This window comes from Cryptomeria japonica, chromosome 9 (genome assembly GCF_030272615.1).
Source record: "Cryptomeria japonica chromosome 9, Sugi_1.0, whole genome shotgun sequence".
Taxonomy (NCBI): Eukaryota; Viridiplantae; Streptophyta; class Pinopsida; order Cupressales; family Cupressaceae; genus Cryptomeria; species Cryptomeria japonica.
In genome coordinates, this window is record NC_081413.1 from 217,888,543 (window position 1) to 217,908,057 (window position 19,515).

Consider the following 19,515-nt stretch of genomic DNA (forward strand, 5'->3'; position numbering starts at 1 on the left):
TCATCCAACTTCACCTTTCCTTTAGGATCAACATGATTGTTTCTTGTAGCAGTAGCAACAGTCTCCTTCTTTGAAGTAGCCGTATGCATCTTCAAACTTTCAACAGTAGCATTTAAATCAATTTTCTTTCTTGGAGCATTGCTAATCGTGAAGGTTTTCTCACCATAATTCTTACTTGATGATACAAAGTGTATGTCCCTTTTGGAAGGATCCATACTGATAGAAAATTTACCAACTTCAGATTCTAACCTAGTAGAATCTTTTGAATGTTTTTGCTTCTTTAACATACCATCCAATGCATGTGTGTTGCTATCACATTTTAGTCTTAGCTTGAGATCTTCTTTGCAACTCTCAAGTTCTTTTCTAAGATTTTCCACCTCTTGTTCTATCTTCTGACACTCTTTTTTTTTGCCTCCAATTCTGATTTTATCACTTCATTCATCCCCTCAGTTTTTTCTAGCTGAGTAGTTAAGGTAGAAATATTCATATTTGATTCTTCAAGGCTTTTCCTTAGCAGATCTTGTTCCTTTATGAATAACTTCTTGTATTTCTTATATTCTTTCCTTACCTTGTCTAGTTCTTCAAGAGCACTGACTAATTATCCTTCAAGGTCAACCGACATCTGCATCCTCTTCCTCACTGTCATTTTGATTTTCAGATTGAGCACCACTCTGATCCTCATTAAGGACCTCTTGTGCCATGAAGAGATTAGTTTGTTTTTCATCTTCATTGGAGTCCTTAGCTGACTCACTTTCATCATTAGAGACACCACTATCAAAAGTGTAAAGAACTTTCTTCTTTTGTAAATTCCTTCTAGGTTTATAAAACTTTTTGTCTGTATCCTTGACATTACCCTCATTCTTATCTTCCTTCTTATATGGACACTTAGCAACAAAGTGTCCTATTTTTCCATAGTCAAAAAATTTGAAGTGAAGTTTTCCTCTATACTTACCTAATCCTTTCTTTAATTTCCTTACAAAGTTGGCTTCGACAACATCTGATTCTTCATCATCTACACTACTTGCAACTTCTTTTCCTTTCTTCTCAAAGGTGAAGACAACTTCTCTCTTTGTTTCTTCAACACTTATAGTCCTCATTTTATAGGATGATAATGAACCAAATAGTTCATCCATGGAGAAAATTTTCAGATCTTTAGCTTCTTCAATAGCAGACACTTTTATGTCATACTTTGTTGTCAATGATCTCAACACTTTCTTGACTATAACTTCATCTGAAACATACTCTCCTATTCCCCTTATAGCATTAACTATTTCATCCACTCTCTGAAGGTAATCAAGAATCTTTTCTTCCTCCTTCATCTTCAGTCCTTCAAACCAACCTTGAAAATTTTGCAGTTTGGCTACCTTTACGTCTGCTTCATAGATTCTTTGAAACTTGTCCCATATTTCTTTTGCAGAAGTGCAGTGCATAACCTTGGCAAACTCTATATCAGATAGGCCACTCAAGATTGCACTCTTGGCTTTATCATTTTACTCATATTTTCTTTTTGCATTTGGATCTGTAGGAGGAGTTTGAGGAATGATATAACCATTTTTAACTGACATCCAGACATCAAACCCTAGGGAGGATAAATAGGTTTCCATTCTTCTGATCCAAAAGGCATAGTTTGTGCCATCAAACATTGACGATTTAATAGAGGAGGAATCATTCCTATCTATAATGTTCACAAACCAGAATCTACCCAAGCTGGAGAAAGCTTATCTAAGGGAACCTAGGACTCTGATACCAATTGACGAAACACAAATGGACCATTAAGAGGGGGGGTGAATTAGTGGTAACTAAAACTTGAACTTACTAAAAGATAAAAGTTCAAATATCAGAGGTCAAGCAACTATGAGCAAAGATATTAAACTAATTTGCACGCACACATAGAAGGAAAACCCATAACACAAGATATATGAGGAAAACCCATGGTGGGGAAAAACCTCAGTGAGAAATGCTGCTAGAATCTAATGCTCTAATCTAGCCTCACAATGGAAAGAGTTCGATTACAAAGTTTATGAGCACCAACCCAAAGGAGCACCAACCCCTGATATTTAATGGGCACTGACCCAAAGGAGTGCCAACTCATATGATTACAATATAAAATTATAGCTACAAGTTTATTGCCTTGTTACAAATGAGATTTTGTAACTCACAGATTGTTCAAGCTGCACTAGATTTTTACTTAACTCCTTTATCCCCTCAATCTCAGGCCTCTTCTCTTTGATTTCTGCTATCAGTCTCTGCTCTCTGCCTTCTGTTATGTTCTCTTCTCTGCACACAACTTTTCTAATCTCTGCTCTGATCAGACTTCCTTCTCTGCCTCACTCGATGTGGATAACCTTCTAGGTTCTCTGCATCTTGGTCTTCTTCTCTATGCCTCTGTCTTCTTCACTCTCTAATCTCAGGTCTCTGCACTTTGTTCTTATGTCTTCATCTTCTGTCCTCTTTATTGATTTTTCTCAAAGTAGATCACTTTCTTTGTTTTCCACCCCCTTTGTATTGCATTCTACGCTTTTTATTTATTTTTATTTTTTATGCACTCTCTTTTCAACATGCAAGCCTTTTCTATTTTTCTTCTACTTTTCACATCTGCACCTCTAGACTTCACATCACCACAAACTTTTATTTTCCCTCCAAAACAAATTTTTTTAAAAATAATTTTCTTAAGCCCCTAAGAAATCTACTCTACAGATTAATTGGTTGCCATCATTAATTGCATCTTCTTCCTTCCTCAGATTGAACTCTGAGTTCAAATTACTATCTATAGTAATTATCACCTAACTATTGCTTTGGTATCTTCCCGACTAAAGATTTTCTGACCTTTTTGAGCCACTCAACAAATTATTTACATGTCCTCCATGTAGAAACATTTAATGCATCCACCTTGATAAACTATTTTATTCTTAGGCGACTTGATTTGTCCCATACCTGCCACGTCCTCCATATTTATCTTCATCTTCAGGTCAAACTTGGTCAAATGCCTATGTGGATCGCTTTTGTGTTGGCACTTAAATTTCCAAAAATCAAAGAAAAGATGGTTCGGTGAAATACCCATCGCTTTCTCAACATCACAAAATATACCTATGGCATGTGGGGATTGCACATCTTCATCTATTCCACTATCTCATGAGATCATCTTTCATTTATCTTCTTGACTACAGGCTAGCGGGGCATGGTATAAAACACATCGTATGATCTACTCTTTCCATCTGTGGTATTTGGGCCACAGTTCACACGAGCTCGCCACATGTTGGCATGACACGTCTTTTTGATAGCCTTATTTTCTCTATGTTGTGAAGCCTTGCTTGAGCACCATGTGGCGTCGCATCGTTTCATGTTGTGGTGATAAACACGATGGTTTATCAACTCTTCATTTTGCCAACCATCTTTGGTCAACACAAACATGTTGACCTACAAAACAATGACCACCCTTTGTTCTTTGTCTGCGCATGTGGTACTAAACACGTTGGGTTTGCCACAACATTTTTGTGAAGCTTTATTGGCAAGACTTGATTTATCTCCAAAGCAGTCAAAACATCTTGTCGAAATGAAATGTCTCATCAATAAACTCAGTCGCCCTGTTGCATGTAGATAACACGGTGGGATTTATGTACTGCAACAATACATTTTGTGAGTCAATCCAATTCACCCAGTGCCTTCACAACTCTATTTACTTTGTCCTCTTATCCAATTGCACTTCCAATGGCAAACTCCATTATTCTCTCTATCCCTTTTGTGGCCTTTGCCTCCATGCAAACTCCATGCATATTCAGTCTGCTTAACTCTACCAACATGAACTAATATGCTCTTCATCACCACAACAACACCACCTTTATCATTCTGACCTTCTTCTGGGACAATCATCTTCATGCATCTCTCCTTCATCTGGAGCAATCATCATCACGCATCTCTATCCCATGCATTACTTCAATTGTTGACATCAATGACAATCTAATGCCAACAATCTCCACAATAACAACACCTCTATCATTCTAACCTTCTTCTGGAACAATCATCATCACACATCTCTCCTTCATCTGGAGCAATCATCATCATGCATCTCTATCCCATGCATTACTTCAATTGTTGACATCAATGACAATCTAATGCCAACAATTTTTGATGTTGTAATTAGTACTATTTAAAAATCAATAATTTCTGCCATCTAGATCATTTTTATGTCTGATTAAATAAATATTAATCAACGACCTTGTGATAGACTAAGGTAATGTCAAATGCTTAAATTTATTATTATTTTTATTGTACTGACTTAGAATCCATAAGTCAGTATGATAGTAACTAACAATTATCATTTTGAGCTAAATATTTGAATTGAAATCATGTCTAAAGGGGTGAAAGTTCTCCCAATAAACATTAATAAGTACCTTAATAGCTTGTAACCTCCCTTAAGAACTAGATTAACATAACGATTGCCTAAATCCTTGACAAAATGCGAGTATACACTTTCAAATTACTGAGATGTGTTCAATAACCAACACATATAATATTCCAATCTTTTTCACCATGTTCATTTAACTTAATAGCTTAGATATGTTTTTTCATCTATAGACATGATATGTTTAGCAGATGACATGCTTAATAATACCAATTTATTAAAAAATAATGCCAGCTTGTATTTAACACCCTTTCCCATGATGACTAATAGATAAATCATCATGAAACAAAGGTTTTGCAATTTTATTAACTTAAGAAAAAAGTACCTTAAGAAGTTGTAGGATATGAAATAAGACATAAATACATTTGACAAAGAAGAAACTAAAACCTATTACAAATTTGAGGCACAAATGGAATGATTATATTATTTATAAGTGCAATCAACAATTAAAATGGTGACATCCAAAATATTTATTTTAAGAACAACAACTATTGGAGATTTTATAAACTAAACTCTACAGGGACATCTTGTAGAGCGAAAGCATCATTGGCTGCTGAAGGCTCCAAGAAGCCAATAGGGCTTTATATATGGTTTTCTCCTACTACACAAACATTATATGATTACTGTAACTTGTAAGCCTCATTTTGTATAGAGAAGTTTTAGGCCTCAATTTAAAACAATTTGCTTGCATGTATAGTTATCAAGATTACAAACCAATATATTTCTATGAAGTTTAAAGTTTGTTACAAGCATCTAGTAATGGGTCTGTATCATGCATTTCACACTTTTTTCAAAATCATGACATGAATGGGTTCACCTCCATAGAAAAATGATTACCAAGCAAGCAATTTCCTTTGAGCTAAACTATTATGTAATTTAACAAAAGTATCAAGCAAAAAAATAGAGCATCTAGTTTAGATAAGTACAAATTTGATAGAAATATCTCCATCCCTACAGAACAAAAGGAAAAGGGTGGAAAAATGAGGTAACACCAAAAAGATTGCATGAAATGCAGTGTCAGTAGCTTGATTTATATACCTTTAGTGACTTGAACCCACTTCATGTTTTCATTCAAAAATTAATTTTTATAGCAATATCAATCAACTATTGCAAAACATTGAAGGTTTAAAGGTAAGCATAAGAATATTAAAGCAATCGAGTCATTACTTGACTGCTTGTTAAGTTGGATAGTTATCTTAGATTGCTCCCCTCATTGAATTTCATAGTACTATATTGTGAAGGATATGTTGTTGCTAATACCTGCTTGAATATTAGAGTAAATACAAATATACATGCAACCACAAGTATAATCCTACTGATGAACATCATGATGAAATGACTTAGATCATATGCCCAATAGATGGCCCTCACAGGATCTTGAAGACCAAGCAATATTTTGCAACATTGGAAGCTCGTGCATTAAATATTTAAATATATATGACTTCTACTATAATATTGATGCATTCTATAATGCAACTTATAAAAGTGATGATCTCGACAATGATAACACAAGAAGAAAATAAATACATGATATCAACTTATTTGAAACCATTGCATCTCATACAAAATCACACTACTGATTGCACTATTACTTGAATCAAAATTTTAGTGTTTTCAATAGAATGTAAATTCCAAGTGGCTCACAAAAATATGAACAAAAAATCCATTTTGTGAATAAAATTCTACTCTATATCGATCTAATAAAGAAATAACATTAGACCACATGTTAAATTGTTTGATGCAATTTTCCAAGAAAGAATTTAATTTCAAATGGAAAATCTATTTAGGACTTTAAGTGATTTTTTTCAGAGTTTTTTGTTGTAGTTGTGTTAGTAGGCATGCATATCACCATTTTAATAAAGAAATAACACCAGGTCATAGGTTAAATTGTTTGATGGGATTTTCAAGAAACAATTTAATTACAAATGGCAGCTCATTTAAGTGATTTTTATCATAGTTTTTTGTTGCAACTGCATTGGTAGGCATGCACACCAATTTTTTCTTGAGTTAGAGCAATAGTTTTGAAGCAGCTTCAATGATGTATGCATGCCTACTACCGCAATTGCAGAAACACAAATGAAATCATGACATAAGGCAAGTCCCTTGCCATTTTATTTTTGTTCATTCTTTAGTGTTGATAAAAAGCATATTCAACTAGATATATAAACAACACACTCAACTTGAACACCTCAAACCCTAGGACTTGAAGCCATTATTTAAAATTTGCATATGCGCTAGTAGGCATGGATGACAAATGTGCTATTGTAGGATATGCATAATATGCATTTGTTGAAAAGGTTTTATAAAATTTCAAGCAACATGTACATACTTGTATGGGGTGCATGCCTACCAATGCACTCACAATGACAAAAAGTGTACATGCTTCTATGGGGTACATGCCTACCAATGCAATGACAATAACTTGAGATTTCCCAAAAATTGCTTACAACCCAAAATGGAAATGATTTCCCTCCTTAGTTAATAGGAAGATTATTTTCTTTGATATCCATTCTTCTTATTGTATTAACAATGAAGCTAAATCGTGGGATTTGGACCATAGGGCCAAAAACAATAGTTTAATATGAAGATTTGATTGAAATAAAGCACAAAATCAATATGCCCAACAATGCAATAAACATAGACCCAAATGTCATTTCAATGCATCAAGATGACATAGAATAAATGGGTGAAAACGTCACCCAAATGAACATGGACTCAAGCATTCAGTTTTGATTTTACATTGCCGAGACAAATGACTCAAATACAATCAATACAATATCTTTGTAAATTGGAGAGATGACCCAAAACCAATGCGTGCATTGGAAGGAGCATGACAAATATGCAGGCTAGGGAAAAACATTTAATGACTAAACAACTTCAAAAACACAACCCTACTTACCTTCCAAAAAAATAGTAGAAAACACAAAAACTAAAACACCAACTTTGCATCAACAAATGGTTGCAGACAAAATTCATTCACTTAGTGGAAAGAAAACTCTAGAAACATACTCTTAACCCTCAACAAATCCTTGAACATTGCCACAGATGCATGTAAGAAAAATGTTGAAATACAACCAAGGCACACACATAACTTAAAGAATGCCAACTGCACTATAAATGCAAACACTAAAAATCATACATGAATTTTAAATGCAAACATTAACAAACTTATTATAATTTTTTCTTTCTCTTCCCTTTTGATTTGTTGACCAATTATTTTATCTCAAAATTTACCCTAAAACCCCAAGAAAATATTCGTTACCAATCAGAAAAATATAAAAAATTAATTAAAAAATCATTTTAATAAAGATAATTATCAACCCATAGATTAAAATGCTTAATAGGATTTCCAAGCAACTATTTAATTCCAAATGCTAGTAGTGAAAACATTAGTCTTCGCCTTATATAAGGCAAGGACTAATAATCTTCCAACACATAAATCCTCTACAATTTTTCTCTACAAATTTTGAAAAAAATTATTCAATCATATTATCCATAGGTTATGCTATTTTAAAATATAATCCACATATATCCATAGGTTAGGCTTTGTGAAAGTATAATTTTTTATTATTTTGTTTGATACATGGTCTCAAGTTCTATTGAATTGATTGTTCAATGTGAAATTCGATACTTTCATGACTTTAATCCTATTTTTGATATTTCACATTTCATCACGCATAATTACACATAGAGGTCTTGCTTTAGCCGTCCTTCTTATTGTGTGAGTCATTTATCTCTTCTCTGCCTCTTTTTATTTTGTTGAACTACAACTCATTCATTTTCTTTCAAAAATGTGATTCAAAATTACAATTTTTTTACATAATTTAATCCCAAAACAATGATAATCAATAAACATATTATGTCAACAAAAATAATCAATAAACCTATTTTATCCGACCATTTTTTCTCCTTATGAAAATTTAGTCACATTTTATTTAAATGCGTATCACTTAGAATATTAGTGATCTACTATAAAAAGAGAGATACAATAGCCATACAATCTGATTCTTTTGAAAAAATAAAAGGTCTAACCCCACCTATTGTGGAGTTTGGGAATCTTAGAATCAGCCCCATTAAAAGATTATTGTAATATTGTTGTTTTGTGGGAATCTGAAATCCAAGCCAAAACAAGGGGATTTAGGTAGAAAAAGTGTTTTGTGGGTAGAGAGAGACAGAATCAGCATCCGAAATAGGATCAGGATCAGCGCCTGTACTTGTTTTCATCGTTATCAACAAAGCTAAAATACGTGATTCAATTGACACCCATTTGAAAGAATATCAGAATTTTCTGCAACAGTAGACATATATACCATGTAAAGGGCATAATGGTTATGCACTTTGCGTAGGTATCAAGGGCCTTAGCTTGCTTTGTCATCCTTACTAACGACGAAAAGTTTCGATGCAATTAAATATTCAATTCAAAATCTCATCTTGTGCATCAGATTGTATGTAGGTCAGCAACATCAATCAACTTGTTCTCTCAATCCTTATCGTCAACAACATAAGGGCCTTGTTCAATTCATACCCATTTAGAACCCATATCTGCTCCAGCAGATAAATATATTATATTCAACAGGAAGAGTGTTATTTACATTGTAGATGCATCATGGTTGTCCTTGGGGAAATGCAGGAGCAGCAGAGAAGTAACATTGAGAGCTTCAATTGGCTGGTGATCGTGCCTCCCTTTGCCTGCCAGTGGCTGGTGGAAGAGGAGTTCAAGTTCAGAGAGGCGGGGAGGGGCTGTATAGCCTTTGAGGCCTACGCAGACAACGACATAACACTGGTTTTCAAGGAACAGGCTGGCAGCGAACATTACCATTACAGGCGTGACAACACACCCAATTACACGATTGTTCTTGGGAGCCATCGGAACAGGCGGTTAAAGATAGAAGTCGATGGGGTCAGTGTTGTGGATATGGTAGGAATAGGCCTTTGTTCTGCCTCGGGGTTCGAAAGCTATTGGATCAGTATCTATGATGGTTTGATTACTATTGGTAAAGGTGGGGATCCTGGGCACAATGTGATGTTTCAATGGTTAGATAAGCAGCCCAAGTCTAAGGTGCAATATGTGGGGCTTAGCAGCTGGGACAAGCATGTTGGGTATAGAAATATTAGGTTGCTGCCCTCTCCTGACATTAAGTCTGAACAGAAAGAGTTAGGAGAGGAGGAGGGCTTTGGACGGTTTCTGGAGAGTTGGGATTTGGCAGATTTGAGAATTGTGGTGGGACCTGAAGGGAGAATTGTGCCTGCACACAAGGTGGTTTTGGCCTTCTGTTGTGGTGGGCTTGTGATGGAGGAGGGGGTCATTATATTGCCTTCTGTGGAGTATCCAACTCTACATGCCTTGCTTCAGTATCTGTACCCTGGGCGAACACAAGTATGGATCTTTTCTTGTTTTTTGTTACGTTTCAGTTTTGGTTTTATTTTTAATTTTAAAGGTGTAGTAGAATTTGGTGTTTCCGATTGTGCAGGCATTAGAGTTGTTGTCGTAGGCTTAGTGGTTTTTTAAATTTGGGCTGCTCGGAAAATGATTCTTGTTTAACGGCGTTTTGAATTTTCTGTAATCTTAACTGATACTGGCCATAAGTTTGATGATTTTTTAAACTGATCATGGGATTTCTGGTCTTAGAATTCGGATCAGAATATCATACCAATTGGTACCAACTATACGGTTTCATTGTATTAGGGTCGTTTCGTTTGTGCTGGCCACCGCCCTATTCAGTATATATGCACTAGCTGAACAAAAGTATAGGTTTGAAATTTTTCTTATGTTTTTGTTTAGTTATATCCCCTTATATTTATATGCTTTGCGTGTGGGCCATTGCAATGGTTTTTGAAATTTGAGCTGCTCGGAAAATGATTCTTGTTTATAGAACTATAATTATTTCACTTGATCTAGCCTTAGGTTCAAGGGGGTTTTGAATTTCTGTCATCTTAATTGATTGTGACCACAAGTTTAATGGTTTTTTGAACTGGTGGCTTCTTGGTCTTAAATTGGTATGCATCAATCATTTGGCACCACAGTCTAGTGCAATTACTTGATTGATTTCCGCATTATATGGGGATAGAGTATATTCATGATTCTAGCTGTAGCAATCCTGATCTTTGTTCCTACCCAAGTTGTCATTCTGATTTCTCCCATTACTTGTCTGATTTTAGTTACTGGTTCATTCTGCAAAGAAGAAAGAAAAAACTTCAATGGAAACTTTCATAAATATAGTATATTGCACCGTATGGGGGTAAAATAGCAGACATGAGTCTAAGATCTGCAAGCCTGGATTGTGCCACTCAGCTACTTCAAACAATGTTAGTTAAAATATCAAGGGACATTTTTTTTTTGTAATATTTAAGATTTGCATGTTACTTGCTATAAGATAGCACTCAAGTTAGAGCTATAGGCTTTTTAAAAAATATAAAAATTAATGTCAATTTTGTAAAATTTGGAATATAAAGTCAATTCAGTTAAATTTTACATGGAAGGCAGTCTTCTAGGAAAGTTATCAATTATTGAATAATGAAATGTTAGCCAAGCAGCAAAAACGCACCCAGAAATGTTTCTGTGGTGAATGAGGAAGATATGTGGTAAGGTTGCAAAGGTGTTCAAATTGTGTTTTCCAAGCTTCTAAGGTAACTTAAATCAGTCATTACTGTGGCAAGTTAATAATGTGTGATGTTCTGGATTATAATGATAATTTCTGATTGATATCACTGTGATTTGGCCAATTGGATACAAATGAAGTGAGGTCGGTCCTCAGGCAAGAGCATATGGCAACTGTGGCTCTATCACATTCTCCATAGATGCTGTAGCAGCACAGACGTGTTATTGTAGGGGTGGATATGAAACTATATGCTGCCAAGGGAAAATTAATATTTTTATGTGAGAGTTTAACACATTGTGAGAATGGAGCTTGGAATTTATAGAGCTCCAATCATAATATATTTTTCTATTTTATATTTGTTATTAAGAATAATAAATCTTTGCACAGGCTTTATGTAACAAGATGATTTATCTGATAATGCAGGTTTCCGAGTCACAGCTAGAAGCACTGAGAAAACTGAGTGAAGAGTTTGGTGTTGAATCCCTAGTCGTTCAATGCCAACAAATGAAGGATGCATTTAAGAATACATCATTTAGGGAGGATCATAAACTAGAAATCCTAAACTCCAATGTGGTCAATTTTTTGAGAAATCATCTGGCTTTCTCAGCTGACATACCAATTGATGTGCAGAAGTTGAAGCATTTCTTTCAAACTGGTGATTACAGTGATGTTGATATTTATATAGAGGGCCATGGTCTTGTTACCCGAGCACACAAGCTTGTTTTGAGTGTTTGGAGTGCTCCTTTTGCTAAGGTTGATTTTTCATATCCTTTTGTCTCATCTTTCTATGTTGGCTTTCCACAGATATTCTTTTTGATTAGGCATATTTCTGTTTTGGTATGTTCTGGTTCTATTTAAATGCGAGAAAGAAAAACATATGTTTCACATTGGAGTGCCACTTAAGATACGTTGCCAATTTTGTTCAAACTTCAAACACTTTTAAATGCTTTATAGGTCCTCTATAGACGGCCCTGAGGGGGCACTAAACATTTCAGTTTGATATAGTAGTAAAATGTTTACAATATTTTTAGTCTTTTCCTTGCACTGATTGTATCATCATTTCAAGTGGTTTTCCTTAATAGACTGCCTACTTGTAGCTGTATCATTGTGATATTGGATTGAAAAATTTAAATTCAGTCTGGACCATATCATTCTTTTATGAAGGTGAAATGATTTTTGTTCTTATCCTTGGCAGATGTTCACAAATGGGATGAGTGAAAGCAACTGCTCAGAAGTCTGCTTAGGGGATGTCTCCCCTGAAGCACTTTTAGCTATGTTGGAATTCATGTACAGTGGGCAACTAAACTTTGATGAAAAACAGGACATGGGATCTGTATTGCTCCCACTTGTATTGCTGGCAGATCAGTTTGGGGTTTACCCACTTCGAGAAGAATGCTGTGAATATTTGCTCGAGTCTCTATCAGAGGTGGTCTGCTTTTCCAAGTTGTTTTTCATATTTCAAATCGTAGGAAGTTGTAGTTTAAACTTCAATTGTGTGAATCTGGTACTATTATGCCTAGACTTGTTAGTTATTCATTATGAAAACTCCTCATTTGGACTTTGAGATAGTGAAAAGGCTGCCAGCAATAAGGAAATCTCCTATACCCAAAACTTGCCACAGAGAATGAGGATTTTGCAAGACATACCTCCTGTGAGGCTTGAGCTGCCAAGGATTTTCTGGTCGTTGACATCCAAAAATAAAAAAGAGAGTTTTCCTACTTATGTAGATGTAATTTGGACTTAGGCTCACTCATGAGTTACTAGTGATTGACATAAGTTGCTGTATACGTTACCTGCAGGGTTGGTGTGGTACTTACTGGAAGCAGCTTCTTCAACAGCCGTTGTTTGACTTTGCATATTGCAAAATTGAGTTCAGAAGTTGTGGACACATTCAGCAACCATTCAGATGAGCTGCTGCATTTGTAGTTTGGTACATCACTGACATTTTGAGTTTTGTGCTTTGCAGGATTCGGTATGTCCAATTCTGCAGGTGGTTTCCTCAATGGCAGGATGCAGGCCACTCGAAGAATCTTGTGAAGAATACTTTTCCAAACATTTTGATTACTGTACTAATGCCAGCACAGGTTTTAGAATGTTAGAAGAGGCTTCATTTATGAGAATAATTCAGGTAAGCTTTTGTTTCTTGATTATGGCTGCCCTAGAGTGTTCTAGTGTTGCAAAATGGTATTTCTGATGGTTCCTCTGTGTGCTCGGTACCACCCTGATATTTATAGCAGGCATACGTGAGCATAGGAAGGGTGATTTTTCAGGCTTTCAGAGTCTGGAATGTGGAGAAGTGGGTAACTATAATAAACATTTTGAGTTGTGATTATTATGACTTTTGCAGCACCCTGATTTGGTAGTGACATCCGAAGAAAGGGTTCTGGATGCTGTTCTTACATGGGGATCACAAGAAGATAGCCATTGTGGTTGGGAGACAATAAATGAGCATCTAGGGGTGTGCACTTCTGCCACTATGTTTGGACAGAAGTTACAGCCTCTGGATGGTTTGCTTCCCCTAGTTCGCTTCCCTTTAATGCCGCTTGGTTTGCTTCAAAAGGTACACACTGTTAATGTTTGTGAAAACTAACTGTGAGCACTTCTTCATTTGTCACAACATGGATGCTGTTCAAACTTATGGGGACCTATTAGCATGTAGTTGCACGTGATTTTCTCAACTGTTGTGCAGCTGGAGCAAAGCAACCTAAGCAAGCAAATACCAGTTTTCGAGGAGCTAGTGAGTGATCTGAGCTGAGCTACATTTTTCCATGCAACTGCTTTATAATGTCACCTTTTGAATTTGTTCTTCATGAAGTTAAACATTGCTGATGGTTAATGGCTTTTAATTGAGCAGATAACAGAAGCACTTCTGTACCTTAAATCTGATTCAGTTGACCTAACAAATGAGCAAAAGTAAGATATCGGAATTTATTTATCTGAACTGCATCGATGTATATGGACTATTTTATGTTTTTGTTGGCTGTTTGTGGGAACTTCTGACCTTCTTTTTCCTCACTAACACTAACTCAAACTATCTGGATGTAGGCAACAGTCTAAGGCGTTGGAGATAAATAAGCAAAGCCGGTTGAGTACTTGTATGAGATTTCATCACAGACCAACAAGTTTTAAAGAGCTCTTGTATATATGTGATGGTGATCGTAATGGTGTAATTTATTATGCTGGTACTTCATATGGTGAACACACATGGATGAATCCTGTTCTTACAAAGGTATTATGTGGGAGCTTATAAAATGCTTCCTTTGAAGCTATAAAATTCTTATGTTTTTGACAAGATTTAGTTTAGAGAGACTACTGTAGCGGATAAACAAAATAAAATGTTCTAAAGTCACAGTGCATTTGATAATTGAACTGTTTTTCTGACATTCAAAAGTAGATTCCTTAAAAAGTCAAAACCTTTGATCTTTCAGAATATTTCTGTGACTGCAAGTAGCCCTATGTCACGATTCACTGATGCCAAAGCACTGGCTTCACGAAAATACCAGGTTTTGTAGACATTTTTACTAGTAAGTGTAGAGGTTTATTCAAATTGATTAGCCTTGTTTATAATTTTTGCAACTTTCCTTGTAGGCTACATCCTTTGCTGGACCTCAACTTGAAGATGGGAAGTTGTGTGCATGGTGGAAAGTTGACTTAGAGAAAGGCCACAAGGTTTGCAACTATTCTTGTAAGCTCTTTATTTTTTTACTAGTGTTAAGCTTTGTCAGCAGGTCCCAAGACAACTTTCACAATTGTGTTTTAATGAATATTTCAATAGGTCCACTCATTTTTGTTTTTCGTTCAACTTTTTTCTTAATTTGATGATTTTATTGGGTTTAGAGTAGTCTTACAAGACTTGCCAGGACTTGCCTAGATTCGGCAAGTCCCGAGGGGAGTGACCCTTAGTGAGTTTGGAGACTTAGTTGCCGAGTAGACTTGGTGAGTCTTGCGAGTCAAATTTGCCAAGTCTGGGAGACTAGCTAGACTCCCTGAGTCTAGGCAAGTCCAGCAGGGTAGACTAGGCCATTTTAGTTACTTTTAAAAATAAAACTTACAACATTTCAATGCTTGTTTGGTTTACGACATGCCCATCTAGGATTTACAAAAAAAAATATGAAACTGGTGTGTGCCATGAAGGTTGTAATGTCCCTTACTAAGTTTTGGCCTGTTTAAACTCTAATTAATCCATCTCAACATATTTATGACTTAAACTAAGTTGATTAGGAGACAAAACTATCTTGACATGAATCCAATTAGTGATAACATAATCTTCTTTCTAATATTGAATTGATAATCCAATCTGATTTATAATCTCAGCCTTACTTGTTCATTCAAATTACTATTTCTATATATATGTGTTTGTGTATGTATATAATCTTATTGATATTACATCATTATTATATATATAAATATATTATCCCTATTCTGATTTGAACATATAAATAAACAAATAAATGAATTATATTATATTATAAATCATTCATATATTTATTAGTTACCTTTTTATTAATTACCTATTATATGGTTTATTATATATTACTGCAGAGCAGTTTCCAGAAATTATTATAATAATTATAATTACTATATATTTTTTTTTTGATCGATAAAAGGCCGAAGCCAGATAATTTTATTAATTAAAAAATAGTTAAAAAGAATGGAGGAAAGAAAACCTCCGGTCTAGCCCAGATCCCTCAAGGATCAGAAAAAAATATAAGATTTAAGTTACAATAGTGGAGATGATTTAGATCTCAATGGTTCCCTGTCCAGGATAGTCTTGAAGAGGGCATGTGAAAATCCATCATGTAAATTTGAGCAGCAAACTGCCCATCTCTTTGGGTGACCCTTCTTCTTGTAAGCGACATCCCTGTCTTTACCTGAAATAACTGGGTGGAGCAGGCCCTACCCCCTATGCTGCACAAATACTTGTGACATTTCTTACCAAAATGTTAGAAAGAAAAAACAAACAGAGATCAACTTGTTATCTAAATTTAACAATTGATCATACCTGCCAGGATGGTCACCCTGTTAACACAAAAACTCAAGATATTAGCCCCAAAAAATTCCCAGAAACATAATGTGTGGTCAATGCTCAAGAACCATCGAAGCGATTAATGGATAAGCTCAATATATAGTCAAGAAGCAATCTCCCAAAAATAATTCTGCATAGAAAGCACGGTGAGCTACCATCCATCATAGATTTTAGTTCAAACATAGAGCCTTCCATGCCATAATTGAATGTCATGGGAAAGCTTAAGTGAAATGAAAAACTACCAGAACGACCCCAATCCTAACGAGCATTAAAGATAACAGATGAGCTAATTCTGGAGATAACTAAGAAGAAATTGAATTTGGATGAGAAATGTATATTAATATATATATTTGAGTCTATATATCTTTAAAAACCTGAGTAAAAAAAAAGACATTTATGTATATATATGAACATATATACATATATCTATATATAAATATGGGTATATAGATGTATGTCTATATATATTCATTATATATAAATCTATAATATAGCCATAAAAGTCCGATAAAGCTTGAATCTAACTGAGTCCAATCATTCACAGAGAAATAGATGTAGCAAAGCATAAACAGATTTATGAAACATCTGAACAAAGATCTTGTAGCTAAGTTAAAACATCCAAATGTCATTTTAGCCTGTAACTTCTGAAAGGAGGTCGGGATAAAAAGGAGTTCATCGAAGACAAAAATGCATACCACCAAAAAAGATCAAACTACACATAAAGAACCCGGTATGCAGAAACCTGGATGCTTGCCATCCAGAAGGAGCTTCAGCCTCTCTTGCCTGGCTTGTGAGGAAGCTTGGAGCCGGAGCTCTCTGGTTTTGTTGTTGAAGGGCCAATAGGGGAGCGAGGGATTGGCACATTATCCGAGATAATTGAGATGTTCTCCCCCTCAAGATAGTTAATCAGCCATTTCTCTCGAGGAGGTTTTTTGACTTGTAGAATCCATGAGAGGAAGAGGAAGTTTCTGCTTTTGACAGGGCGGTAGGCTTCAAAGGCCATGGGGTCCTCGATCAACAGGACGGGGTAACAGGGAACTGGGTTGTTCATTCTGATAAGAATATCATAATCCTGAGGTTTAGGAGCTGTAAGTTCCTCATCTATGTTGATCACCACCCAATCTAATTCGCCCAGGATGTCTTTTATGAAGACCTTCTTGGATAGCTTCACCACAATATCCCCGTCTTTCTCAAAATGCATAGCAATGGCTAGAAACATTGCTGCAATGTCAGGGTTCGCTCTGGTCCGGTCCTCATTCATGATGAAGTCTTTCCCTATAAATTTCATTACAGCTCCTGAGATCAGAGGGTTCTGTTGGGCAAGAATGCCCTTCATTCTTTCTTCCTTGATCTCACCCACAAAGGCCATGTGGCGTTTCAACCCTAGAAGCCTGAGAGGGGTATCTATCGCAACTCAACTGAGAAATGACAAGGAAGACCAGCTTGGCATTCTAAATAGAGCTTGCACTTTTAATGCTTCATAATGAGTAGCTAAGCTAATCGAAGATCGAAGGGTCACGATGCAAGGAATGCGATCTCCGAGGATCATGGCCATAATTACCACCGCCTTTGGCCATCAAGTTGAGGGTACTTCACCTTTCAAATCACTGAGGGAGCGTCACCTCGGCTATACTAATGAGCCGTCATTGAAGATTTGATTGAGGAGGAGAGTTGACGTATGATGTCCGACCCAGGACATTTCATACGTCTGCTGCGACTGGCTAAATAAAGATGATCTCTATGAAAATGGTGGAGAGGATAGCTAGGTAAGTTTTAATCCTAGTAGAAAGCAGTATCTACATGAATACTAATACCCATATATCCATGACTACATATATTTGAGTTGCGAGATATGCAGGCACGTTTATATACCTATGCCTATTCTTATATGGTATTGCCTCCTACTAGTCTTAAAACTTATCCTTTCAATGCCACAAAACTATATAATGCTTGGTCGGAGAATGGCTAAATTCAAGAATTCTCAAGTAAATAAGAAGAAATGAGACCTACGAGTATATATATATATATACCTATATATATATATGCATATACACCTATAAATATATATAAGTGGATATACATACATATATATATATATCTATCTATCTATATATATGTATATATGTATAAATATACCTCCGAGTATATTTATATATATATATACATGAATACATGAATATATACATACAAAAATTTCATAATTAAGCCACTTAATAAACCTATATATATATATACCAAGAGGATATTAATACATGCGAAGATATTCAAAGTTAATCCTATAGTTATACCTGAGTATATAAATGCCTATATATTTAGAGTTAATTTATATAAAAACTCAGAACTGAAAGAGTATGAGTATATATATATATATATGTATGTATATATATGTAAATACATATATAAATCAGTATATGTTTGTATATATATATTTTCAGGTGAATATATATATATATATATATACACGAATATATATCAAGTTGAAACTCTAACTAGGCTTAATGGATGGAATGTCTATATGAGTGAGAATGAGAGTGTGGGAGAGTATATATATATGTATATATATCTCAAAAGAATTTACATATATATATGAGTATATGTCTGTAAATGTATATATATGAGTATATAAATATATGTATATATGTCTATATATATATATACACTTATATATGTATACAAAAGACCATGAAAGGGTCTATTGAGGGGAAGAATAAGGCTGAACTGGGATTTAAAGTTGATCATATTAAAGGGATGGAAGGGAGAGACATGCTAGCAAACTCTGAGCGAGAATAATCAGGGTATCATAATAGGAGTAGTGGCCTTAGATGGGTTCTGAGAAGAGTTTGATGCCATCTGCTCCCATGTTGGCCAACTCATCCGCTCATTTGTTACCTTCCCTATATATATGATTGACCGTGAACCTATGAAATCCTTTGCATAAGTCAATAGCCTTCGACAACAAAGTGTTTAGTCTCCAGTTGGACATGCTGCCTTTTTTGAGAGCGTTGACACTTATAGCCGAATCCCCTTCAATATCCAAATTTTTAACTCCTAATTTCCTACACAGGTGCAGCCCCTCCACTAGGGCTATCAATTCCGCCCAATTGTTGGTTTTGATGCCTACAGGGGAAGCTAGGATAGCGATTTCTTTGCTTTCCCAATTATGAATAGAGCATCCTATACCTACTTTTCCCGGATTGCCACGGGATGCCCCATCAAAATTAAACTTCACCCATCCTTCACTTGGGGGCAGCCATCTGCATTCAGCTCTTGTTTGGAGACTTTCAACAGGTCCATCCCCCACAAAAGGAGGAAAGGATAAACCCTCCCAACGACTTTTCATCTTTTCATCCCAGTAGGTTACTAAGGCATTCTTTTTTATGCCAGATGAAATCTAGTTGTTCATGAGCTCGATGGTAGCAGACTCAATTCTATTGATGATTTTGTGAACCTCAAGTTTTTCATTTCTAAAGAGGTCTATTTCTTTCCTT

At 35.4% G+C, this 19,515-nt stretch overlaps 2 protein-coding genes across 3 annotated transcripts in view; one reads left to right on the forward strand and one right to left on the reverse strand.

The window, feature by feature from the left end:
* Positions 1-611: 611 nt before the first annotated feature.
* Positions 612-1,430, reverse strand: LOC131858341 (uncharacterized). Its single transcript, XM_059211553.1, has one exon. It carries the CDS (start codon positions 1,428-1,430, stop codon positions 612-614), a length of 819 nt encoding a protein of 272 aa, XP_059067536.1.
* A 7,060-nt stretch (positions 1,431-8,490) lies between these two features.
* The window catches only part of LOC131044596 (BTB/POZ domain-containing protein At2g30600), a 35,099-nt gene continuing 24,074 nt past the window's right edge, over positions 8,491-19,515 (forward strand). The window contains exons 1-10 of one of the 2 annotated variants that reach the window (XM_057977952.2): positions 8,491-9,779; positions 11,425-11,754; positions 12,197-12,427; positions 12,968-13,129; positions 13,349-13,561; positions 13,691-13,738; positions 13,856-13,914; positions 14,047-14,230; positions 14,430-14,504; positions 14,590-14,686. In XM_057977952.2, the coding sequence (XP_057833935.2) occupies positions 9,009-9,779; positions 11,425-11,754; positions 12,197-12,427; positions 12,968-13,129; positions 13,349-13,561; positions 13,691-13,738; positions 13,856-13,914; positions 14,047-14,230; positions 14,430-14,504; positions 14,590-14,686 (2,170 nt within the window). In that variant the 5' untranslated portion in view covers positions 8,491-9,008. The remainder of the gene's footprint in view (positions 9,780-11,424; positions 11,755-12,196; positions 12,428-12,967; positions 13,130-13,348; positions 13,562-13,690; positions 13,739-13,855; positions 13,915-14,046; positions 14,231-14,429; positions 14,505-14,589; positions 14,687-19,515) is intronic. The other variant, XM_057977951.2, reaches the window with a different exon arrangement.

What these genes read in the sequence shown, in the direction of transcription:
- LOC131858341 (XM_059211553.1), bottom strand. Translation starts at nt 1,430, where the DNA reads ATGCACTGCACTTCTGCAAAAGAAATATGGGACAAGTTTCAAAGAATC.